The sequence below is a fragment of the Protopterus annectens genome, chromosome 2.part0 (genome assembly GCF_019279795.1).
Source record: "Protopterus annectens isolate FY-2018-M chromosome 2.part0, PAN1.0, whole genome shotgun sequence".
NCBI classification, from domain to species: domain Eukaryota; kingdom Metazoa; phylum Chordata; order Ceratodontiformes; family Protopteridae; genus Protopterus; species Protopterus annectens.
This window is the reverse complement of record NC_056728.1, coordinates 478,000,623-478,027,180: the sequence shown is the minus strand read 5'-3', so window position 1 is coordinate 478,027,180 and position 26,558 is coordinate 478,000,623. Positions and strand designations below refer to the sequence as shown.

The 26,558-nt window shown below is 43.2% G+C and overlaps 1 protein-coding gene across 2 annotated transcripts in view; it reads left to right on the top strand.

Annotated features, from left to right (window-relative positions):
- LOC122793129 (FGF1 intracellular binding protein) overlaps nucleotides 1-26,558 on the top strand; it is a 544,410-nt gene that overhangs the window by 267,221 nt on the left and 250,631 nt on the right. For both annotated transcript variants that reach the window (XM_044060893.1, XM_044060894.1), the window contains exon 7: nucleotides 22,477-22,585. In XM_044060893.1, coding sequence (XP_043916828.1) covers nucleotides 22,477-22,585 — 109 coding nt within the window. The remainder of the gene's footprint in view (nucleotides 1-22,476; nucleotides 22,586-26,558) is intronic.

Below are 26,558 nucleotides of genomic sequence, written 5' to 3'. Positions count from 1 at the left end.
AATCTCTCCTTTGATAATCACGTTGCCAAAGTGGTTAGAAAGACCTTCTATATAGCCCATCTTATCACGAAAGGGTTCGCGTCTAGGTCAAGAGAGGTCATTGTGCCCCTCTACTCATCACTCATCAGGCCCATAATTGAATACAATGCCCCTTTTGGGATGTACCTTACCCGACACCTGCAGCAACTGGAGAGACCCCAAAAGTACCTCACCAAGAGGATCATGGGCTATAAACAGATGTCCTATGCAGCTCGACTAAAGAAACTCCAGCTCTACTCAGTTGCTTACCGCCTACTCAGAGGCGATCTACGTCTGATGTACAAAGCCATGTCAAACCCAGAATTAATGGACATGCTCCACCTCAAAAAATCCAAGTCCCTTAGAGCTACACGCTCCACGGACCTAAACCTCAGAACAAAAATAAATAGGACATGCTGGAGGGACAGATTCATTTCCCAGAGGCCCCCCTCACTCTGGAATAGAATCCCAGTTCATGTTCGACATAGCCCCTCGCTGACCCTCTTCACGTGAAATCTGGACGCGTGGATGGGAAATCGCAAATTCACCCCTGGGATCTCTTCTGTGTCCCTGCTAGACAGAGGCACAGTAAACTAATCTTAAAAGGGTATCTTGGCTCAGTAGGCTAATCTAATAGGGAGGTGGAAGCCAAATGCACTCTGGCTAGGCTTATAAATGCCCTAGGGCAGATAGCCTAGTATCTACCTATGAACCTATGAACTGTCAACATTCCAGTGACATCATCTGATTCTGAGACAGTCTGCATTATAATCTTCTTCACAAATATGCACCTTTAGAAATGTAAAGGAGCACTGTTCAAGTGTTTAAAACATTCTGTACAAATTTTATAAATCAACATGTAAGAACTTATTTACAATATCATAGCTAGTCATGCTGGCATATAATACACAGCTTAATCTGAAATTATGTAGAAAAACTTCAGCCAGACATGCTAGCACAAATGACAGTGTCTAATTTCTTCACATTTCTCCCCCATGACTCAAACATGGTTTTCAAGTAACCCTTGAAAAAAGATGCTTGAAAAAAATGCGTCTGCCTTGGAATATCAACCCACTCCTCTCCTGGGCAGTCCATTTGTATTGGCATTATTAACCCAACTGCGATGTTCTTCTCCTGCTGAGGAAACTTGGCCAAGTACAGCCCCCACCCCATAATTTGAAGCATTTGCTTGCTCAACAAATTCTTTGCTATAATGTGGGCTGACTAACACAGGAGATCCTACCAAAATCTCTTAGTGTTTGGAATGCCTGCTTGCAATCTGTGGGTCCATACTACCTTATCTGGTTTATTTTTCCTAGTTAGGTCAGTAAGGGGTGCAGCTGTTGTGCTATAATTGGGCACAAATTTTCTGTAGCACCCTGCTGTCCCTAGAAATGCTCTCACCTGCTCTCTAGTAACAGGAACTGGCCATACTTGAATAGCTTTTACTTTGACAGGTTCTGGTCTAATCTTCCCACTCTGTGTCCTAAGTAAGTGGCCTCTGCCATACCCCCCCCGACACTTACTGGGTTTAATGGTTAACGTTATCCTTTTAAACTGGTCTGCATATGTCTATAGCATAGTCTTTAATACAGAGTTTAACCTCTCCACAAGACTATTAGTCTGGGGATAGAAGGGTGTGGTCTGTAAATGTTTCACCCCCACAGCATTTCCACAGACAAGTAACCAGGTCTAGCATGAAGCTGACACCCTGGTCAGTTAGTATCTCCTTTGGAAAACATGCCCTGCTGAAAATGTCTAGCAAAGCACTTGCTACCTTTTCTACATCAGTATCACCTGCAAAAGGAAAGTGCAATTGTATAAAATCTTACCAGAACGGTAGATGTCCTTGCCTTCACTGCTGCAGTATTAATTACCTATGGGATTCCCTGCCATGAAGCCCATCGTCTGGCCAGTCTAGCAAAGTCTACTGATGCGTTAAGGTACGCTGACACTACATACTCCTCACATAGTATAGGGCATAAAGGTGACATTTAAGCATACCATCCTCAGAACTGATTGCCCCAATAGGAACAGCAGTCCAAGGAACATCAAAGAGAACCTGCACATCCAGTAAGGAAAAAAGAGTAGCAGGATGGAGGGAGGGAGTACTGCAGCAGTGAAGGCAAGGACATCTACCATTATGGTAAGTTTTACACAACTGTACTATGTCCTTACATTCACTGCTACAGTATTCATTACTTATGGGAGAGTGCCAAAGCTCAAGAAGAAACTTGGGAGGAGGAAGCAGCAGTAGAACCTTCTAAGAAGCCATGAAGAATAGCATTAGTAAAACCAGCTCTAGCTCTGGAGATACCATCCAACTTGTAATGTTTGGTAAAGGTATTCACAGAAGTCCAAGTAGCTGCTTCAAGAATAAAATGAGTGTCCGAACCCTTGAAAAAAAGCACCAGGCGAAGCCACAGCTGTAGTAGAATGAGCCTTTACAGAAGAAGGAAGGCTCTTGCTTTGAAAAGTGTAACAAAAAGAAATAGCCTTTGAAATCCAAGTAGAAACTGTTTGCTTGAAAACAGTCAATCCTAAAGACCTAGGATGAAAGGAAACAAACAACCGATCAGATTTTCTGATAGCTGTATTCTTATCCAAATAAAATTTGAGCTGTCTATGCACACCTAAGGTGTGCAGCACCCTCTCACTGTCACATTGTGGAAGGGGGAAAAAGTAGGTAAATTAATAGACTAAGTGACAACTCATTAACCACCTTGGGCATAAAATAAGGATTAGTATGCAAGGACACCCTGTCCTCATGAAATATCAATAAAGGACAAGCCATAAGAGCTTGCAACTCAGACACCCATTTAGCAGAAGTAAGAGCTAACAAAAGAACTGTCTTTCAAGAATAATGCAAGGAAACTGAAACAGCAGACTCAAAAGAAGTCTGAGTCAATTTCTCCAGAACAAAATTAAGATCCCAGGGAGTAGAACAGGCTTCTGGGAGGTCTAATACTAAGGACGACTTTAGGAAATTGCTTAGCCTCAAATCTAGAAGCTAACCAGGGAGTTAAAGGCAGAGCAGCAGAAAGAACTGATAAGTGGGCCTTAGTAGAAGAATAGGCCAAACCAGCAGTGAGTAACTCACACAAGAGAGATAACCAAAGGAACATCCACAGTAAGGGAGTCCAGGTCACGAGAAAGACACCAAACAGAAAACTTCTTCCATTTAGATAAGTAGGATTTTCTAGGAGTAGGTTTCCTGGCCTTCTGCAAAACCTACAGCATGTCTTCAACCCTATCACCCACATTATCAATTGAATCGTGGACAGGTAGGGATGGATGAGAGATCCCTTGTCTTGTGTGAGTAGATTGTGAATGTCCTTGGCTAGATGCAGAGTTAGATGGAACCACTGCTGTTGCGGCAAAAGGGAGTCATCAACAAGATTTTGGGAGCATCCTGTTGAGTCTTGAACAGGACTCTTGGAATGAGAGGAAGGGGAGGGAATGCATAAAAAAACCCTTCCAAGAAAATGAGAGGGTGTCCACCTTTCATACCAGAGGACCTGGGACTCTGGCACAAAACAGAGGAAGTTGTCTGTTCAGAGGGAAAGCAAAGAGATCTACTTGAGGAGTACCCCACTGGTGAACAGTATCCAGAAACACATCCCTGTGAAGCATCCATTCATGGGACTGAGTGAAGGACCTGCTCAGAATGTCTGCCGCAGTGTTCTGATCTGAAGGAATATAAACTGCCTAAAGAGTCACTTGCTACTTGACAGCCAGATCCCATACCAGAAGTGCCAGCTGGCAAAGAAGGTAAGATCTTGTTCCCCTGTTTGTTGATATACCACATAACTGTGGTATTGTCAAGGAATACCTTGAGAGGTCCTGGAGAGAAAAAGGGGATGAAAGGCCTGAAGAGCCAGCATAAGAGCTTTCATCACTTTGTTGATGTGCTTCTTCTGCAAGGGAGCCAAACGTTGTTCCCCATTCCACATCTGAAGCATCTGTGAACAGATCCTGAGAGGGAAAAGGAGGATGAAAAGGGAGCCCTGGATTCAGAGACAACTGCTGACTCCACCACAGAAGTTCCTTCTTGAGATAAGGGAGAAGAGGAACTGTAAAGTCTGGAGGATGCGCATGTTGAAGCCACACCGACTTCAGAAACCACTGGAACTTCCTCATGTGTAGTTTGGCCAGAGGAAGCATCGGAATGGTGGGAGCCATGAACCCCAGAACTCACTCCCTGGTTGTAATGGAGGCCAAGAGAAGAAGAGTTTGAAAGTAAGAAATGGGAGTTGAGGCCTTTGGAGGAGGCAGGGATGCCAGCATTGGCACCATCTGAATCCTGCAGCCCACAAAGACATGATCCTGAGAACAAGTCAGGGAAAACTTTTTGAAGTTTATTGTGAACGCCAAACTTTGAAGAAGAGAAAAGGTAAAATGAAGATTTTGCAAACAGACCTCTGGAGAGGATGCCTGAATCAGCAGGTAGTTCAAGTAAGGAAATATTTGGATTCCTTGAAGCCTACAAAAAGCAATCACAGGAGCTAGGCATTTGGTGAACACCCTTGGGGCAGTAGAAAAGCCAAAGGGCAAAGCACAGAACTGAAAATGCCAGTAAGCAACAGAGAAACTCAAAAACCTCCTGAAAAGAGGATGGATCGGAATATAGAGATAAGCATTCTTGACATCCAGAGACACCAGAAAGGTCTGAGGTAGCAAGAGAGGAAAAGGGGTCTCAAGGGAACATTTGAAAGGAAGGCACCTTCAGAAAAGTGTTTTAGATAAGAGAGGTCTAAAATCGGTCTCCAGGTACCTTCTTTTCTGAGCACTTGAAACATTCTTGAATAGAACCTCTTCCCCCTTTGGGACAGAGGTACCTCTTGATTAGTACCCTGAGACAAGAGATCTCAAAGAACCTCTGGGGAAAAGTTGTTGTTCTCGAGGAGGCTTAGCTAAGGTCTTTGACACAATTCCCCACTCAGGCATCATTGAAAAACTCACCCAGCTGGGGATCAACTCATATATTGTCAGGTGGGTTGCAAAGTGGCTTACCAACAAAACGCATACAGTCAAACTAGGGGATTCTATCTCCACCAGCAGTCCCTTTACCAGTAGTGTTCCACAGGGATCGGTGCTTGGGGCCCCTGTTGTTTAGAATCTACTTTTCAGACATACAGGCAAAAACAAAAGGTATGTGGCTGACGGGAATTCCACACCCCAAAGTAGACTCCAGAGAATTTTTCCTCAGGTAGACAGCAAGCGTTGCAGGTGTGATGGGGAAGAAAGAAGTAATTGGGAACATATTTTCTGGGAGTATAATGAGTTGGCAGGCGTGAAAGATTCTCTTCGGACTACTCTGTCGGAGATGCTGGGTGAGCAAGTTGGTGTAACTAGGGAAATTATTTTTCTGAGCTATTATAAAGAATCAGAATTGCCTAGACATAGTAAGGCCTTGCTGAGTCTAATTATGATGGCTGCCAAAAAAGCATTTGCTAGGAAATGGAAATCTAAGTCTAAACCAACTGTACTTAGAAGTAGTGAATATAGTAATAGAGATGCAACAACTGGAACAAATTACATGGGAAAAGCATGGGAATTTTGGGAACAGTGCATACAGGGGAGGAATGAGGTTTAAAAGAAGGCACGACGTGAATGAGCTATGTAATGTTTGACTGACAATGATTGGGTAGAGTTTAAGGGATGTATAATGTTTGCAACCAGGATTATGTCTGTATGGTTTTTAATGTAAAATGCTTGCAAGTGAGATTGTCAGTATGTTTTTTCTTTTATGTAACAGTATGAATATCTAAATGATAATAAAAATAATAAATATCTCTTGTTTACAAAAAAAAAAAAAAAAAACTCTGCTCCCCCTTTTTCTTTTCCGTCCCACAGCATTCTCAGACATTAGTTGATCCCTGGTCATTGGCATTGTAAAGAAGAATGCCGCTTCTTCCATTAGACTGCTGATAGAGAATGTTAGTCTGCAGTGGTTATACTGAACATTGTTACAGTTTCTTTTAACATGTTTATTAAAAGACATGCTGTAGTTGGATTGGACACTGTAAATTGGACCTAGGCATGCACGCACGTGTGTGTCTGTGTGTGTCTGTGTGTGTGTCTTCCCGTCGAAGGTTGGGCGCCTGGCTGGCAACTCAACACCATAAAAACTCCACTGCCATTCATGAGTGGACTGATGATCCTCTGTGGCGACCCCTAACTGGGAAAAGCCGAAAGAAGACGTACTCCTGACAAATGATTGGCAGAACCCAAGAATCCTGGGTGATTCAAAGCCAGATAAGAAGAGAAAGAAGAATGTGGGGATCAACTGATATATTGTCAGGTGGGTTGGAAACTGGCTTACCAACAAAACACATACAGTCAAACTAGGGGATTCTTTCTCCACCAGCAGACCACAGGGATCGGTGCTGGGGCCCCTATTGTTTAGAATCTACTTCTCAGAAGTACAGGCAAAAACAAAAGGTCTGTGGCTGACTGTAATTTCCACACCATGAAGTACCTCTGACAAATGATTGGCAGAACCCAAGAATCCTGGGTGATTCAAAGCCAGATAAAAAGAGAAAGAAGAATGTGATTGGGAACAGGTGGATAGTCAGACAGCACCTGGTTTGTCAGGAAAGGAAGATGTTCTTCATGTTTCACCGTTGCAGTCATTACATTTGGGTTATCCTGCTGGCAGGTTGCCCTCAGTCGGCCTGAATTCCAAAGTCTTGGGTCCTGCGTCGGTTGCTGTCGCCTCTTCCCTGACATCAAGTTGTCAGGGGTATAAAAGATGCAGCCGTCACCATTTTCTCCAGTCTTTCTTGCTGCACGGTGCCCGAAGCAGAAGCAGTTCGCAAGTGCCGGTTGGCCGACTCCTGAGATTTTCGTGTTCGAGTTTCAGATCCCAAGTCTTCATTAAAAGATAAGTACCCCATTGGGGAAACTTTTTTCTTGCTCCAGACCGATGTCAGAAAAAGTTAATAATTGTATTTCTTGTGGGAAGCAAATACCTCATAAGGACTTTCATTCTTACTGTATTCCTTGCCTAGGCCCTGACCACGACATTTCTAGTTGTCGGTTTTCTGTTAGATTTAACCAACGCACTATTGAGCGTCTGTACGATTTTGCATTAAGCTATTTTGGGCGAAGATTTAATTATACAATGTTGTCGGATAGCCTTCCGATTACCGGAGTTCATAAAAAATGCAAGGAAAAAGAAAAACAGGCAACCGAGGTCCAAAACCGACGACGAAGCGTCTCCTAAGCTAGTCACCAGTTCTTAGTGAGACGCTTTCACAGCCCCTGACGCCCGCTACTTTAGAGTCGCAGGCCACTACAGACTCCCACGTGGAGTCAGCCAGGCCACTGGAAACTCAAGGTATTGGAGCCTCCGAGATTAATCCCTCAGATGGGTCCGGAGCCGCTGAGCAGGCATCGGCTTCTGATGGTGTATTCAGACCTAAACAACTATATATTAAACCAACTTCAAAGGCAAAGACTGAAACACCTTTAAAGGCAAAGAAACAAGTTCACCAGCCACATGGACAGATCTCCATTCCCAAAAAAACAAATGCTCAAAATGTCCGAAGACTTAATTACCTTGATCAGGGGTTCCCATCCCCCTCCTGATAAGAGGCCTAGGTAAGAGAAAGACTATGAATCTTCAGATCAGGTTTCTATTTCTTCTGATTCCTCTTCTGATCAGGAATATTTTCTTCCCCCCATGAGGATTCTGATGCTGAAGTATCAATTCCTTCAGCTCCTCCTCCTGAAGACTACTCTTTTGGGGAAACCTTGCATGCAATGAGGGAGCACTTCCACTGGGAGAGCCAAGATTTTTCAGAATCCAAGAAGAGGCTCAGAGACTTCCTTTTACTACCTCTACACAGGCCTCTAGCTATTCCACCTGTGTTAGACATTGTAGATGATGTGTTCTCAGAGTCTAGTCTGACCCCTGACTCCTTACCTTCAGCTCCTGTTAAGCCGGACAGATACTACAGGGTCCCTGACACTCATAAATTCATTTTCAAAAACCCTACTGCAGACCCAGAAACTATTTCTCAGGGTCCCAAAGGGGTCAAGGCTTCCACTGCAAAAAACCCTACCCTCTCTGACAGGGATTCTAGGGCACTGGATAGATGGGGAAAAAAGATTTACACATCTGCTACCTTAGTTATAAGGGCCTTAAATTGCCAGTTTTGTATGCTCAAATATCAGCAATATATCATGACACTGCTTAAACAAAAAATGATGGTAAATTCTGATTGTGCAGAAAACAAAGAAATGCAGGATTTATTGCATGCAGCTGAACAAGTTGGAAAGCATACTGTGCAATTTGGTTTTGATTCTCTGGAGTCCTCCTGCAGGGCCGCTGTTACGGGTTCTGTCATTAGGAGGCATGCTTGGTTAAAGGAACAAAATCTGCCTGATCATGTTAAAGCAAAATTATTAGATGCTCCATTACAGCATGAAACCTTGTTTGGTATTAAGGCAGAAGAGGTGTTAAAGAAAATGGAGGACAAAGCTAAATCTATGCAAACTGTCAAGGATTTCTTACAGGTGCAGCCACCTAGATTTAGCAGACACTGGCCTACAAAGAATTGGTCCTTTCCTGTCTCAGACAGACCTCAAAGGAGCAGATCCAGACGCCCTAGAGGCAGATCACAGCCGCAAGGCTCCTCCAGGTCTAAGCAATGAGGTGATTCTACCTCCAAAGGTGGAGAACACAAATCACAACCATACAGGAAACAGTCCCAATGACTTCCCCCTGCCTGCACCAAGCACTTGTCTTTTGGCAGCACCCCTAGGGGGAAAACTAGCACTTTTTTCTCAAAATTGGCACATCGTAACCCAGGACAAATGGGTTCTAGACATAGTGTCACAAGGCTACAAGTTTCACTTCCACACCCTGCCAAGGGCAAACAGTTGGCCAGACCTGCCAAAAAAATCAGTGGGCAGAGGCTCAAAAACAAGTCGCAGCTCTCCTGGATATGAGGGCTATTCAGCAAGTGCCACAGCAAGAGCAGGGACAAAGTTTTTATTCAAGACTGTTCTTGGTACCCAGAAAGGAAAGGACAAAGCATGGAGACCAATACTGGACCTATCTATTCTAAACATTGGATATACCAAAATTCAAGATGTTGACCTTGCAGCAGCTTCTGCCCATGCTGGGCAGCAAGGCTTGGCTCGTGACTTTAGACCTAAAAGAGGCATACCTGCATGTCCCAATCAGACAATCATGCAGAAGATACCTCAGATTCAAGGCTGGCTCAAAGCATTACCAATTCTCTGCATTGCCCTTTGGCTTATCTACTGCGCCCAGGGCCTTCACAAAGTGCCTGGCACCAGTAATTGCTTACTGCAGACAAAGAGGAATACAGATATAGCCTTACTTGGATGACTGCCTCATACAAGCAGAGAACAAGGACATTCTACTACAGCATCTGACGTTTATGAAAAGACTTTTTACATGCCTAGGGTACACAGTCAACAAAAAGAAATCAAAACTAGTACCCTCTCAAGAGATAATATTCCTGGGTGCAAGCTTAAATACAGCTGCCCAGATGGCTTATCTCACTCCAGACAAAGCCAACTGACCACCTATTTCAAGGAAATGGCAACAAAGACCCAGTTATCTGCAAGAAAACTTCTGCAGGCTTTGGGCTTCATGGCATCCTGCATCTTACTAATTCCATATGCAAGATTGCATAGGAGGAAAATCCAATGGTACCTAAAAAGTGTCTGGACACAACATTGCCACAGCCTGGAAACAATGATTACTCTCATTCCCTGCCTGCAATAGGAGTTTCAATGGTGGGCAAAGGCTTGTCACCAAAACAAGGGACAGCCATTCTCACTACCCCCAGCCAGGCAGAGCCTAACAACGGATGCATCAGATTATGCCTGGGGGGCACACATGGCAGGAAGAGGCATTCAGGGCACCTGGTCTACAAATCAAAAGCATCTACATATCAGTCAAAAAGAGATGCTAGCTGTTCAAAATGCCCTGACAGCCTTCAAGGACCTACTTCATCCGGGACAACTTCTGATAAAGATGGACAACACCACGGTTATGTGGTACATAAACAAGCAAGGGGGCACTCATTCTTACCCCCTTTGCAGACTAGCCGTGGCTTTATGGGGCACAGCATTGACTTACCAAGTTCATCTGCAAGCACAATTCCTGCCAGGAAAAGAAAATACTCTGGCAGACCCACTAAGCAGAAACCTCATAGATCCCCACGAGTGGCACCTGGATCCACAAGTCTTCAGCATGATAACAAAGAAATGGGGATGCCCGGACATAGATCTATTTCCCTCCCCTCACAACAATCAACTAAAAAGATTCTGCACAAGGACTTATCACAGACAAGCTTGGAAAGTGGACGCCTTATCCTTCAACTGCACAAACCTATCAGTATATGCCTTTCCTCCACTGCCTCTCCTCCCCAAGGTACTCTTAAAGGTCAGACAGGATAAACCAAAAATGATTGTGATTGCCCCAGACTGGCCGTGCCAGTACTGGTATCCGAGCTTAAGAAACTTGTCCCAGTGCCCAGCCTGGACCTTACCTCAAATACCTCATCTACTGTCCCAACAAAACAATCAGATTTTGCACATCCAACTCAGGACCCTAAACCTAGCAGCATGGCGGATAATGTAGCCATACAAACCGCACCTCTCAGTAAAGCTGCGATGGATGTCATTTTAGAAGCCAGAAGGCCTAGTACTAGAAAATGCTATGCTGGGAAATGGAAGAGGTTTTGTGCTTAGAACCAAGCTCAAGGAACTGATACAGCTGTCCCAAATATTCCTCAGATTTTGCAATACTTAACTGAGATGCTGGACAAAGGCCTATCCTTTTCATCAATTAAAATCCATGCCTCTGCCATTTCGGCTCATTACAATACAGAGCCACCACTCTTTTCTCATCCTTTATTAAGGCAGTACCTCAGAAGAGCCAAAAACTTAAGACCTCCAAGGAGAACGCCAATACCTGCATGGGACCTCAATTATGTCTTTGAAAAACTCACCTTACCTCCTTTTGAGCCAGCTGCTACTGTGGATATAACATTCTTATCTTGGAAAACAGCTCTGCTCCTAGCAATAACTTCTGCAACATGAATTTCAGAGCTACAGGCTCTCATGGCTGTGGAACCCTTTATCATTTTTTATCCAGACAGGGTCTCTTTGAGAACAAACCCTACATTTATGCCTAAGGTGGTATCCAGTGTAGCCCTTAACCAAACTATTCATTTGCCAACTTTTTTATCCAAATCCACAGAACAAGGGGGAGAAAATTCTGCATTCTTTGGACGTACACAGACAACTTAGATTCTTCTTGGACAAAACTAAAGTTTTCAGAAAGACAGAACAATTACTAGTGGCATATGCCGCAGCATCACAAGGAAAGGCGATCTCCAAGCAGACTATTTCAAAGTGGATAGGTCACTGCATTAGTTTCTGCTACTCACAGCATGGCAAACCAGTGCCTAAGGGCATTAGGCCGCATTCAACCAGAGCTGCAGCCACTTCTGCAGTCTTTCTCAGGGGAGTACCAACCAAAGACATTTTAGAGGCTGCTACTTGGAGTTCAGTGCATACCTTTACAAAACATTACAATCTGCCTCTTTACTCTAAATCCAGGGCAGGCTTTGCCACTGCAGTTCTGCAGGGCCTCATAGCCGCTCCTAATGCTGTTTAGCTCCAGCCCCCCAACCATAGCTTTGGGACTCAACCCAAATGTAATGACTGCAACAGTGAAACATGAAGAACATAGTACAGTTGTGTACAATTACCATAAATGTAGATGTTCGAGTGTATTCACTGTTGCAGTCCAGGTTACCCACCCGCCATCCCCCTTATTTTTGCTGGAACTTATCTTACTTCTCTAATCTGTACAACCTAAGTGGTGTATTCGCTTATAGATGAAGGCAAAGCTTATTTTGGTGCATGTATGTTTTATCTACATATTTTTAGCCTACCCATTTTGGGGGCACCTGACATCTGGGGCAAGAAAAACTGAAGAAAATGGCGTCTGCTGCATCTTTTATACTCCTGACTACCTGACGTCAGGGAAGAGGCGACAGCAGCTGACGCAGGACCCAACTCTTTGGAATTCAGGCCGACTGAGGTCAACCTGGCAGCAGGATAACCCAAATGTAATGACTGCAACAGTGAATACACTCAAACATCTACATTTATGGTAAGTGTACACAACTGTACTTTTTTAGAATTCCTGCAGTCTGAGTGGTCTTAGCAGGAGGAGCCCATTTGCCATCCTTTTTACCTTTAGCAGGAGGGCGAGATTGCCAATGAACAAAGGATGCCTTAGAAGGGTAGTTTCTCTGAAATTTAGGCACAGGAGAAATAGACATGCTTAAACTCCTATAAGGCCTTCGTCTTGTCCTGAAGAGACTTGCACAAACCAGCAGCTGCTTCCCCAAACAAAAGTTTAGTATCCAGAGGAGCATCCAGCAACTTGGCCTTAATATTATCGGGTAAAAGTTGAAGCCTAAGCCAAGCATACCTCCTCAGTACTGAACCAAAAGCAGCAGCCCTAGAAGAGGCATCTGCTGCATCATAACTACATCTGATAGAATGATGAACTACTACAGAGGAAATCCCTATCAAGAAAAAACAGATTTACTCTGAATCTGGAAGATCAGAAAAAAGATGACAAGTCTGAAAAGAAGAGCCAGCACATACCTAGATATCTGGATCTTATAATTAATAGCCCTAAAAGCTAGGGCAGCTGAAGTATAAACCTTCTTAACCAACCTGTCCATGGTTCTGCTGTCCTTGTCAGAAGGCAGTAACTTGGATGAAGGAAGCAATTGAGATGGCTTATCAGAGGCTACAGACACCACAGAGGGGTCAGCAGCAGGACATTTGAACAAAAAGGGACAGTCCTCAGGCACCCTATAAAACCTATCGGGCTTCTTGGGAACATGGGGCAGAGAATCAGGCACTTTAGAAAAAAACTCTAGTAAAGCAGCCAAGACAGGAGGAATAGCCACAGGTTTAGGAGATTCCATCTGCAGTAACTCATAGTACCTCTTATGGATACCAGAAACCTGGGCACAATCCCACTTAAAAAAAAAAAAAAAAAAAATACATTATTCTAGAGATTGTGTCCCAAAAGGAAATTTTCCGGAGGAGTATCTGGACTATCAGATTCCTCCTCCTCAGACCAATAGTCTAAAGGAGTAGGAAACTGGGTAGAATAAGTAAGGGATTCTTCATCAGAATCCAACTCTTCCTCATAAGAATTTAATTCCCTTGGCCTTTTATGTGAAGACAACCAAGGAGAACAGGAAAAGAAACCTCTTGAGGGGGCCTTAATGACAGTAAAGCATTAAATAACCCCCGAGTAAAGGCCTGCCACTCACTTTGTGGATCCCTAGGAACAGAAGAAACATGTCTAGTTTTCTGTTTTAAGGGGACATCCATCCTAGAAAACTGAGAGGGCCCTGACTCAAGACAGCATTCCACAACCCTAGTTGGAACTTCTTCCCTAAGAAGGAACTGCGTAACCCCCCTAGACCACTTGGAAACAGTCAATTGTGGTTCCCCCTGAACATTAGAAATGGACGCCTGCAAAACCTTGCCGGACATGCTGCCCGCCAGATCTTCCCCGCCCTCCAACCTGGACATGGCAGAAAATCCAAAAACACAAACAGGCGAGTTTCCGAGTTTGTAATAACCTTGGTAGAAACCCTCAGCAGAGGCTGGACAGTGGAAGATTCCACTCTTATCTTTTTCACCTTCTTCCCTGACAGCTGACCCTCGGGGCAGGAAGTTCCATCCCTACTATCTTTAGCAAGCAGGTTAAAACGCTGGTTCTCAAGATACAATGAAAAGGAACAAAGCCTACTACAAAGGGTTTTAGGGACAAACGACTGACAAATAGAATAAGACATACAGTCATGAGAAGCTCCTAGGCAAAAAAGGCACGTATAATGGCAGTCTTTATGGGGGATCTGTCTCCCACACTGGCATTTACCCTTCCTGGATGACATTAACCCCCAAACAGCACAATGAAAAGATGAAAAGAACAAAAACCCCAACTGTGTACTTATCTGCAATGGTGAGGACTTCAGCAAACGGGAGAAATCACAGGAATTCCAATAAACAGAAAATAAAATGGCAAAAAATGGACAGAGGCAAACAGACCAACTGCTAAAAACAGCATTTGGACTGGCGGCAAAGAAGTCCTGAGGATGATGCCTGAATTTCACCTTTATGCCCTACCCTACGTGAGGAGTGTGTACATGATGTTCAGCGTACCTTAAAGCAATGGTAGACTTTGATAGACTAACCAGACAGGCTTCATGACAGGGAAATCCCATAAGTAATGAATAATGCAGCTGTGAATGTGAGGACATTATTAGGTACTATAGCTAGAAGTGGCAGACAGTAGTGTGCAGGCACTACCAACTGCCGTACTATCTCACTTTCCAGCCCTCCCTTAGGAGTCCACTTCTTATACAACAAAGCTTTGTTTCCATATACAGACTTCCCTCTTCCTTGAGCCTTGGGTGCTTCCTTAGCCATCTCCCTCAAGCTTTGTAATGTAGAATCCTTAAATTGAGCGTGTCTCAGCTCTGTTTGTGAGCCTCCCAAGCATCCCTTCCACAGAAAGCCTAGTAACTTCCAACAATTGTACCTCACTGTCAATCTGGGTACTGTCACTCTCCTCCATCCTTGCAGTTACCGTGCCCAAGAGAACATCAGTACCTACTAGCAGCTGTGGCTCACTTTCAGACTTACTTCTACAAGATAGGTCCTTGTCTGAAACAGCTACCACATCAGTCGCAGCTTCAGGTATGAGATCTGTCTTGAGTCTCCCCGAGGTTACCGGACCTTCATGCCTTTCTCCAAGCCTGATTTATGTGTCACTGCATGCACACAAGGCACCATATCATCAAAGTCTTTCAGGACATCTGCAGGAATATCCTCAAACACAAGCTTCCCTTCCATATGAAACCTAATAACTTCAGACAGTTGTGCATCACTGTCAATCTGGGTACTATCACTCACTTACATCCTTGCAGTTACCGTGTCCAAGGGAACATCAGTACCTACCAGCAGCTGTGACTCACTTTCAGATTTACTTCTACAAGATAAGCTCCTTCTCTGAAACAGCCACCACACCAGTCCCAGCTTCAAGTATGAGATCTGTCTGGGTCTCCTCCAGACCACCGGACCTACATGCCTGTCTCCAAGCTTAACTGCCTGTCACTGCATGCACACAGGTACTGAATCATCAGAATCATTCCCTATCAGGACATCTGCAGGAATATCCTCAAATACTCCTACCTGCTTGCTTCATCTTCCATCCTCCCAGTCAAGATGAACCCTATCCAAAGATGTTTGGAATGGGGTCCATCCCAAAGCTCTGGCTGGGGTGGACTGTCCAAACAAGTAATGCTCTTCTCTAATTACTGCGGGCCTCACAATGGTTATATCAAAAGCTGTCTCTCTCTTAGCAGTAACCTGTTTATCATCTGCTAAGAGAGGATATAAAGTTTGGCACCCCTGTTATTTCTAGACAACTTTCCACTGGCAGTTTGTCATCCCCACTTAATGAGTCCCTCACCTTTTGTTTTTTACCTTGCCTCAATGGACATTTGACTGCTATGTGACCCTTCCAGTTATATTTGAAACATCTAATCCCTAAACGTGTACTTGGGCTAGTAGTTTTCCCTTTTACTAGTGTACTCTGTTGGTGTGGTTTAGACTTCCCCCATGGGTTCCCTTATGTCTATGTGCAGCACTGAGTATCCCTTTCTTATGCATTGGTGCTCTGATTGCTAAGTAGAGATCCCCTTTTCTCCCTACCTCCTCCTCAGAGTTACACTGTGTCTACTAACCAGATTCTTATGTCATCGAGCAAGGTACTGAGGGCTTGTTCCCTCACCAAAAGGTCTGCCAATCTCTCAAAAGTGGTGACCTAACACCACTCACCCATCTCTGAAAATAAATACTTAAATCTGTAATATAATCCTATGCAGTTTCATCTGCCTTGCGTCTATGTTCACAAAACTTTTTTTCTGTAAGCTTCAGGTGTTAGTTCAAAACAGTCAAGAAGGCAGTTTTTAACATAATTCAGACAATCTACATCAGACAATTTTGATATGGCCTGAACAGCTTTACCACGTAGTAAGAGTCAGGAGCTGAACCCAGAGCTCATGGTCAACATCATACTGTCTTAACATACCGTCTCAAATATATGAATAAAACTGTCAAAATTATCCCCAACCCTGTTATTGAGGAAGAAGTTTACTGACCTTTACAGCTTCTGGGGTCCAGTTATTCTATTTCCCATATCCTCCATCACCCTCTCGAAGGGTAAGAAGCTCCACTTCTTGCCAGCTTTGTCTCTCATTTTCCTCAGCTTCTAAGCCCCTCAGTCTCTCTGCTGATTCGAGTTCAAGATTTTACGTTATCTTCTTATCCTCCCGTTGTTTGACTTCCAGTTCATATCCCTGCTGCTTCACCCTTTCTTAAGCCTCCAGTTCCAGTCTACTTAATTCTAGATGGATTCTCATGTCCTCTGAAGAAAATGTGGACCGTCTGTCGTCAGGCTGCACGTCACCAATACCAAACTGGATATCCTCCAAATGTCTGGTGGATGCTGAAACTGCAACTAAGGCTGAAATCATTGCTTCCTTAGTCAGGTTGGCATGCACCAGTCCTCTGGCTTCACACCCCTTGGCCAGCTGGTTCTTTGTTAGTTTACTGTAGTCTTCTGCTGACATCTTTGTCTGCTGTTCCTGACTAACTAACTAAAAATAAATAAAACTCTGGTGGACTGAGATTCTGCATGTTTACTTTGTGGCTGTCAAGAGTGCACACCTTAATGACAACTATCCTCAGGCTACTCAAGTCCATTTAAAAATCCCACCACTGCCACCAAATAATGTGACGTCCGGATAATATCCCACTGGACTGCCGACAATAATGTGACGTCCCTTACTATCCCAGGTCAGTAACTAAGGAGCTTCAGCCCTTACTACTGACTCCAGTGTGAGACTGTCACTTAAACAGGAGTAATATTTCACAATTTTCTCCTAAGAGCACAACAAGAGCATGCTCTGTAACCGGGGACTGGACTGCATACTTCTGTCCACCCCTAATGTAACTCCTTATTACACACACCAGAGCAAATGTATTCAAGTTTAAGACCTCTGATACACTCACACTTAAGTAAATTAAATCTCACATATCCGTACACTTCTGGGAAAGCCTGACACACATTTCCAGCTGTGCCCCTTCTCCAAAATAATATAGTAACTTGATGCCAGCAATCAGAGTGCCTTCATGCCCTTTAAAGGGGTGTTCAGTTATGAAAATTAGATATTAAAACAAATGCTGGTTAAATCAGAGGCCATTGCCAGTGTGGGTCATGCCATTTACATTAAGTTCTGCGCATTGTTGTGTATTTCCTCTGAGGTTATGAACACAGCTGTAGAAAGCTTTGTGGTTGTCCTTTGCTTGAGAAGCTATTTTTTTCTTTAAATTAACCTTTAAAGTATTAATTAACCCTCCTAGCTGCCTGTTTGGATTGTTCAGGGGGATTTTAGTATGTATGGCTTTGTTACTCCTACACCTGGCCAAGATTTTTTTTTGTTGTTGTATAACCAATTGATATTGTGATTCCACCAAGGTAGCTTGTCTTTTGAGTTTGTCTTATTCTTAACACGAATAGGCACGGCTTGCTCTATACAGCCATCAGTATGGCTGTACAGAGATTTTCTAAATAGCTCAGTGTATGCTATGTTGTTTACTGGGCTTAGGAGTGCTTGGAATTTAGCCAAGGTGTTGTTTAGTAGAGAGAGGTTAGCATTGGAATAGTTCCTAAAGGTTTTTGGTTTTGCAGAGTCTGCAGATTTATTTTTTATTTCAAATAATACTGCCTTATGGTCAGATCTGATGAGTGAAGGTATCACAATGGGTGAGGAGGACCAGTCTTTGGTCAAATGGTGCCCTAGGCAAAAGGTCTCCACAGCACCCCCCCCCAACACCGCCCTGTGTCCCCATCCTGGTCTACCTACACCATCCAGATTACTGGAACAGTGCCCCTGCTAGAGCAGTGCCCTAGGTGGCCACCTAGTTGGCCTGTGCCTAAGGCCGGCTATATGAGGAACAACGGTCCCCCATGTCCGTGAGTACAACGTCAAGGATGTTTGTACCACTGGTTGGAGAATGGATCAACTGTTCCAGGATGTTGGTATAAATAAAGTTTAGGAATTGCTGGGCTTGTGTATTAGAAATGGTGTAGGATTCCCAGTCTGTAGAGGGGTAGTTGAGAGATCCCCCATGAATATCATATTGGGCTGAACAGTGAGGAATTCTAGTACATTGAGATAGGTAGTATGGGTTTCTAGAGACATGGAGGGGGACGTGTAGGTTGCAAGGATATGGTACACCAGCATGTTTATGGTGAGTTGCACATGTATGAATTACAGTTTATCATGCACTTTAACTAGTTTGGATGTGAGATTGTTTTTAATATAGATTGAAACTTCTCTACCTTTAGTTCCCTCCTGTGCAGTAGCTCGTCTAAAGGTGTGAAAGGCATTATAACCTTGAACTGCTGAAGTATTCACCACAACTTTAAATAATTTCTCAGTTACAACACAGATGTCTGCACTCTCCAGGGAGAGGAAAGCTTGCAGAGGGTGGAGTTTCTTGTTAAGACTTAATAGCATTGTGCAGTACCACCGTCATTAACCTGTATAAGACAGAGTATAGAGATTGGGCTTTAAGGTGTTCCATATAGGACAGTGTGCTTATACCCTGGATTCTCCAGTGTAGGAGCCTTTGTAGGCATTCCAACTGTTGCATATGTTTGGTCAGACACATGCAAAAGGGGGCATTTTACTCAATGCTGTGCCTGATAAGGGCTGAATAAAATGGCAGTATGACTTCCTTGGACCTAGATACCATGCCCCTACTTATAAGCTGGGCAACATAGAATGATATTTCTTACCACGTTGGCCTTATCTTGGTCGTAGGTCAGATTTCTGTCTTCATATGTTCCTAGACTGACTACTGGGTCAACTCTTAGGGGTGTCTTTTCAAAGAAGTAAATAGCATGGAGAGAAGTTCTCCCAAAAGGCATTATAATGCAGTCCTTGGCATTGAATTTTAGTCTATGACTTTGCACCAGTGATTTGTCTCTGTTAGACTCTCTTTTAAGATTGTTGTTTCCTGAGGGGAGTCTGTGGTAGCTTCCAGTTTGTAATCATCTGTGAACATGGTCACCCAAAGGCCCTTGATATTAGCCTTTACCTCCAAGAAATATACGCCAAATAGGAGCAGTCCCAGCACAGAGCCCTGAGATACTCTGATAGTGACCAGTCTCTTGTGGAGGTGATATTACTAATCCTGACTTCCTTGATCCCATTTGTGAGCCAGCTGGCAATCCAACAAGTTATGTAGGGATTTATGCCCATTTCGGTGAGTTTGTCAACTGTACCCGAGTGGGGTATTGTATCAAATGCCTTAGTGAGGTCCAGGTAGGCAGTATGTACTGTTTTCCCATCATCCATTGCCTTGGTGACCTTCTCAAAGAAATTCACCAGGTTTAATAGACATGATCTTCCCTTGACAAAGCCAAACTGGATTTGGTTTAGTGTCTGAAGGTTGTCTGTCTTTGTTGATCATTTCTACAAATCCTACTTTGGAATACCAGTCTTGTTGCTTATTTGTGCTTTCTTAAAATTAATAGTCTGTTCCTACCAGTTTCTCTGGTACAGCAGAAAATCTTGTCTTTTATTTGAGTTGATACACTTCTTTGCTTTGTTTATTTCTATCAGCTCTAACACTTTTGATTTATCTTTTCCTCTGGATTACCAGAAGCCATGTCCTGCACCAAAGCTGGAACTTGAACTGCTTTTGCTGAACAGCTGCAGGATTTTTCTCAAGTCATTTTTTTCTCTTCACATTATTCTAGCTGATTTTCTTTCAGGCTCTCTAAGTTTCTTCCTTGCTGGCATCCTGGCAGTGCACTTGCCAACCAGTAGCTGAATTTGCTAAAACTTGCAGAGTTTATTGCTTTTTCTCAGTTTCTCTTTTCACACTGGGAGAGCTGAAATCAAAATATTGATCAGTGTGCCAGAAGTCCAGTGTATTTTCTTCTTTTATGATAAATGAAATGAATATCTGCAGGACCCTGTTAAGTACAGAGCGGCACTGACTTTAGCAGTACATTTTAAAAATATCGCTGCTGAGGATGCTTGAGAAGCAGCAACATGAGCTACTTTCAGCAAGCACTACACGATGGAGGTATCTCCGGGTTTGGCATAGCTGTGTTACACGGGATCCTGGCATAGCCGTTACATGGGATCCTCTATCTACTCCCAAGGGTTAACAGACTAGTGCTTGAGATGCTACCATAACATTGTTTTAGCATTACACTGACTCTTTTGGAAGAATACAGCACAGACGATGTGATGCGCTTAACATAGCTCAGAAACTTCAAGTAGGCTTCACTGTAGCATTAATGCTAGTGTCCCATCTTCACTTTGGTTGGTATTGCTGTGTATAGTTATGTGACACTAATACTTCTATAAGCTTATTTTTTTACTTTATCAGTATTAGCATTATTTTGACGCACACTTTTCATATGATGGCTGCAGATGTTTTAAGTGTAATGAATACACTTCTTCCTGTGATGATGTTAGCCTTGAAGAACTGAAGAAACTGTATCCAGTCCTGGTTTTAAATGGGAGTCTCACTCTACCAGTCATTATCTTTTCGGGAGTAATACCAGCATTAGCCTTCATGGGGAAAACAGTTTTGGAAAGGTGGTCAGAGCAACCTAGCTCAGAAGGTGAGTAAGCCCTAATGCTGTGATCATACTGTTACTGTAACTGCTCTGTAAGGATCTATTGATATGGTAAGTATATCTGAAAACTGAACATTTGCTGTTCAAGCCAGCTTTCTCTCGAACACTGCAGTAATTTCAGTAGAAGGCCATTGTTCCAGTAGCTTTTGTTTCTTCTGAGAGGATGCTTAGAAATGTAACTTTTGATGTATACGTAGTCTTATTTGGGTTTTCACCATGCTAGGATTATGTTAAGACTGAGTCTCAGATTCTTGATAAAGACCATATCAGGCTTATTGCTTCATTTGTACTGGCACTTTTTTGCACTTTGTCTAAACAACTTTTGATAACAGTATGTGTCCATTTTCTGCATATGGTAAAAATTAACCAGAAAATTGAGTCTTACTCTTTTAGACCCAAGATCAGTTAATTATTTCTTTTGGTGAGGTAAGAAAGAAAATAGACTAGCCTTTTAAACATGTATTTCATGGTGGCTAACTGCTGCAATAATTTTATCTTCTAGCCGACTTAGTAAATCCTCACAGAGTACCTCAGAACCACACAACCCACAGAGTGTGGCTACTGCAGACTGTTTTTCCAAATGGTTGCTGTATATTTGTTGATTATGTCTTCAGGCTGTTTCTTAACAGTATATTTCAGCAGTTGTTGGTTCTAAACCGCAAGTGGGTTTGGGTTTTGACTTGAATGTGATCATTTCGCTTCAGTCTGATTATATTGTAACTCTGAGAAAGCATTTTATCTGCATTTGTTTTCTGTATGTAACTATAAAAAGAGAAAAACAAAACCCTTTTCTGTGGTGCAGAGGGATAAAGTCCTAAATTTGACCCAGTTAACCAAAGGTCGATTATTGGTTAGGAAAGCTGAAAGTGCCTTGTAGGGTGGAGGAGAGCTGTGTGGCTTACATTGGCAAGCTTGCCTGGGATGGAATGTTTGTGATGACTCCTTCCCGTGTGGTGACCTTGTACTCCAGGGGAGTGGAGTAGGCCACTACCCTTGTGAACAGGCTATAGGAGGAGGTTGAAGGGAGGGATGTGAGTGGGTTCACCCAAGCCAGTACAGTGGGCCTTGTAGGAATATGTCAAGGAGTGGTCATGACTCTGTATTGGAAGCAGAGGGGGACTTTTGGCAGTGATGCAGAAGCTCTTGTCACCACCAGCGGTTGAGATTAGGCTGCATAACTAAATGCTGTAATGGCTGCTAGATTGACAGTTCCATGACTGACATTTGTCTCACGTGAAACAAATGGCCTGAGAACAGCTCTTGCCTCATTTGGAAGGAATGGGCCAATTGATTGCAGGAGCTGATGGTCGGCAGGAAGCAGCGTGCCTGAAGGAACAGATGAAAAACATTGTATAGAATGCTTTTCATTAGAAAGTATATGTTTCACTTAAAAAGAAAATATGCATGTGGCTTTACTACTTCTTTCCTTTACTGTTTTATACATGCATTTTAGGAATCCACATTTAGCCTTGCCCTTATTCCTGTACACACATGATTTCTGGCTACTTTAAAATCAATAATTTGTATGTTTGAGCAACTGCCAGTTATACATGTCAGGCCTTAGCAAGACCAATTAGTAAACATTAATATCTTACACAAAAAATATTATTTTAATCAAATAGTTCTGTTTCTTACAGATCACATGGCTGATGACATTGATGTTGATCTAGATAAAGAATTTCTTCAGGATCTCAAAGATCTCAAGGTGCTCATTACAGACAAAGACCTTCTGGACCAACACAAAAGGTAAAGAGAAAATAAGGAGTAGTAATTTCTCTATGCTTTTGAAAATACAAAGTTTTACTTTTCTAAAACAAACTTTCACAAAGTAGTTTTTGTGATACTTGCAATGAGCTGAGCCTTTTTTCTTCTGCAGATACTGATTAGCTGCAAGTAGCAGCTTCATTTTTTTTTCTGTTGAATGACTTGAAGAAATTTGTGTACATTATTAGGTGACATAGTTGCTGTTTGCAGGTGTTCTGTGTTTCACTGTTGCAGTCATTACATTTGGGTTCTCTGCTTGCAGGTAGCCCTCAATCGGCCTGATTAACAAAGTCTTGGGTCCTGCCTCGATTGCTGTCCCTTCTTCCATGATGTCAGATCATCAGGGGTATAAAACATGCAGCCGACACCATTACACCAGTCTTTCTTGCTGTGCGGTGCCCGAAGCAGAAGCAGTTCGCAAGTGCTGGTCGGCCGACTCCTGAAATTTTCATTTTCGAATTTCAGAACCGAAGTCTTCAACTAAAGCGGAGTACCACGTTGGGGAAACTTTTTCTTTCTCCTTACCGATGTCAGTAAAAGTTAATAATTGCATTACTTGTGGAAAGCAAATACCTCATAAAGATTTTCATTCGTACTGTATTCCTTGCCTAGGTCCTGACCACGATGTACCTTGCTGTCGGTTTTGTGTCTTATTTAATCAGCGCACTATCTGTCGTCGGTATATTTTCGCCTCTAAATATTTCGGTTCTCGGTTTAATTATCCAGAAATGTTGTTGGTTAGCTATCCGACTACCGGGATTCCAAAAAAAAACGCAAATATAAAGACGGAGACAGGCCGCCGAGGTCCAAAACTGCCGACAATGCTTCTCCAAGCCAGTCACCAGTTCGCCGGTACTCAGTGAGGCGCTTTCGCAGCCCCTGATACCCGCTACTTCTGATTCGCAGGCCTGTACTGTGACCCATTTGGAGTCCGGTATGCCGCGAGATGCTTCAACTATGGAACCCACGGTTTTCTCTGCCTTGGAGGTGTCTGGAGCCGCTGTGCAGGCACTGGCTTCTGAGGGTGTATTCAGGCCTATAGACTTGCATATTAACCGACGCCTCCTTCTTTACTTAGGCCTAACTCTCGAACCATGCCTAAAAAACTGAGCCCAGGCCACATGCTCAAGCCTCTATGCCTAAAAAACAAATGATAAGAATGGCTGAAGATCTAATAACTCTAATCAGGGGTAGCCAACCCCCCCCCCCCACACCTTCTAAGAGGCCTAGGACTGAAGTTGATTATGAATCTTCTGATCAGGATTCTGTTTTTCTGATTCTTCTGATGAACTGGATTTGCCTTTATCTACTTATGAAGATTCTGATGCAGAGGACTCCATTCCCTCTGCTTCCCCTCCTGAGGATTTTTCTTTTGGGGAAACCATACATACTCTAAGGGAGCATTTCCACTGGGAAAGCCAGGATTTTTCTGATTCAAAAAAGAGGCTTAGGGATTTCCTTCTCCTACTTCAGCATAGGCCTTTAGCTATTCCTCCTGTACTTGACATTGTTGATGATGCTTTTTCGGAATCTAGTTTGGCCCCTGATTCCTTGTCTCCTGCTCCCAGAAAACCTGACAGATACTACAGGGTCCCTAAGTCCCACAAGTTCCTTTTTTAATTTAAAAATCCTGTTGCAGATCCAGAGACTATTTCACAGGGGCCCAAGGGCATTAAGGCTTCTACTGCTAAAAATCCTACCCCTTCTGATAGAGAATCCAGGGCGCTGGATAGATGGGGTAAGAAGGTTTACACTTCTGGAACCTTGGCCAGTTTCATATGTTAAAGTATCAGCAACATGTTATTGGACTGCTTAAACAGAAAATTATGTTGATTCCTGACTGTGTGGAAAATAAAGAATTACAGGATTTAATACATTCTGCTGAACAAGTTGGAAAACATACTTTGCAATGTGGTTTTGATTCATTATAGGTCTCTTGTAGGGCTGCTGTTATTGGGTCTGTGCTCAGAAGACATGCTTGGCTTAAGGAGCAATCTTTGCCTGATCATGTTAAAGCTAAATTGTTGGATGCTCTCTTAAATCAGGACCACCTGTTTGGCAACAAGGCTGAAGAAGTTCTTAAAAAGATGGAAGATAAAGCTAAATCTATGTAAACTGTTAAAGATTTCTTGCAAGTTCAGCCTCCTAGATTTAATAGGCACTGGCCCTGTAAGAATTGGTCCTTTCCAGCCCCTTCCAGGTCTTATCAAGCCAAACCCAGACACAGCAAAACCCCCAGGTTTCAGTCCCGGGGGCACACAGAACTAAGCAGTGGGGGGCCTCCACTTCCAAATCTGGGAATAATAAGACTCCCCCTATGGTAAACTGTCTCAATGACTTCCTTTTAAAATTTCCAAGCACTTACCAACTGACTGCCCCTTGGGGGGAAAGATTGCTCTTTATGCAAAGAACTAGAAACTCATTACCCAGGACAAATGGGTTTTAAATATAGTGTCCCAGGGATACAAATTTCACTTCCACACATTGCTACCACCAAGCGGGTGACCGGGCCTACCCCCAAATCAGTGAGCAGAGGCCCAAAAACAAGTACTTTCTCTCTTAAGCATGGGGGCTATTCAACTGGTACCTGAAGAGGAAAAGGGACAAGGTTTCTACTCAAGACTTTTCCTGGTACCCAGAAAAGACAATTTATGGCATCCTATCCTGTACCTGTCTACTCTAAACACCTTTTTGGAGATTCCAAAATTCAAGATTCTGACTCTTCAATTACTTCCTATGCTAGGCAAAGATGCCTGGTTGACAACACTAGATTTAAAAGAAGCATACTTGCACATCCCAATCAGGGAATCTTGCAGAAGATACCTATGCTTCAAGGCAGGCTACACTCACTATTAGTTCTCTGCACTGCCCTTTGGCTTATCTACTGTGCCCAGGGTATTAATAAAAAGTGCCTAGCTCCAGTTATTGCATTTTGCAGACAAAGAAATATTCAAATATACCTGTACCTGGACGATTGTCTAATTCAGGCAGAAAGCCAGTGCATACTTTTGAATCATCTGGCCTTTGTACAAAGGGTTCTAACATGTCTGGGGTACACCATAAAAGAAAAGAAGTCACACCTGGTACCCTGTCAACAAATTATATTCCTGGGAGCAAGCTTGAATACAACTTCCCAGATGGCTTACCTCACGCCAGAGAAACAAATTCATTTGACAACCTACTTCAAACAAGTGGTCACAAAAACCCTGTTATCTGCAAGACAAATGCTGCAAGCCTTGGGGTTCATGGCCTACTGCATTCTTCTAATTCCATATGCAAGACTGCATATGAGGAAACTACAGTGGTATCTAAAAAGCCTATGGTGTCAACATTCTCAGGATCTAGAAGCAATGATGACAGGCACACTGTGAAAGCAGCGGATTCCAAATCCGACATCAGACCAGTGACAAGTGGAGTACCACAGGGTTTAGTCCTGGGTCCTCTCCTGTTTGGTATCTACTTCTCTGAATTGCAGGCCAACACAGAAGGTCTTTGGCTAACAAAGTTTGCAGATGACTGCAAACTAGGAGCCATAATCGAAACTCCTAACGATGTGGACAAACTACAAAAGGGCCTCACTGAGACAGATACCTGGTGTCAAAGCCATGGCCTGAAGCTCAATGCCAAAAAGTGCATTGTCATCCCCTTTGGTAAAAACTCTGTACCCATTGTAGTCTACTTAATGCCGAAAATGTGATGAGACCTTGGGACACAGGTGGACAGTAGTCTCTCCTTTGATAATCACATCGCCACAGTGGTCAGGAAATCCTTCTACGTGGCTCATCTCATCACAAAAGGATTCTCATCCAGAAAAAAAGAGGTCATTGTTCCCCTCTACTCATCACTCATTTCCCCTCTACTCATCACTCATTAGACCCATTATAGAGTACAACCCCCCTTTTGGTATATACCTCACAAGACATCTACAACAACTGGAAAGACCACAGAAATACCT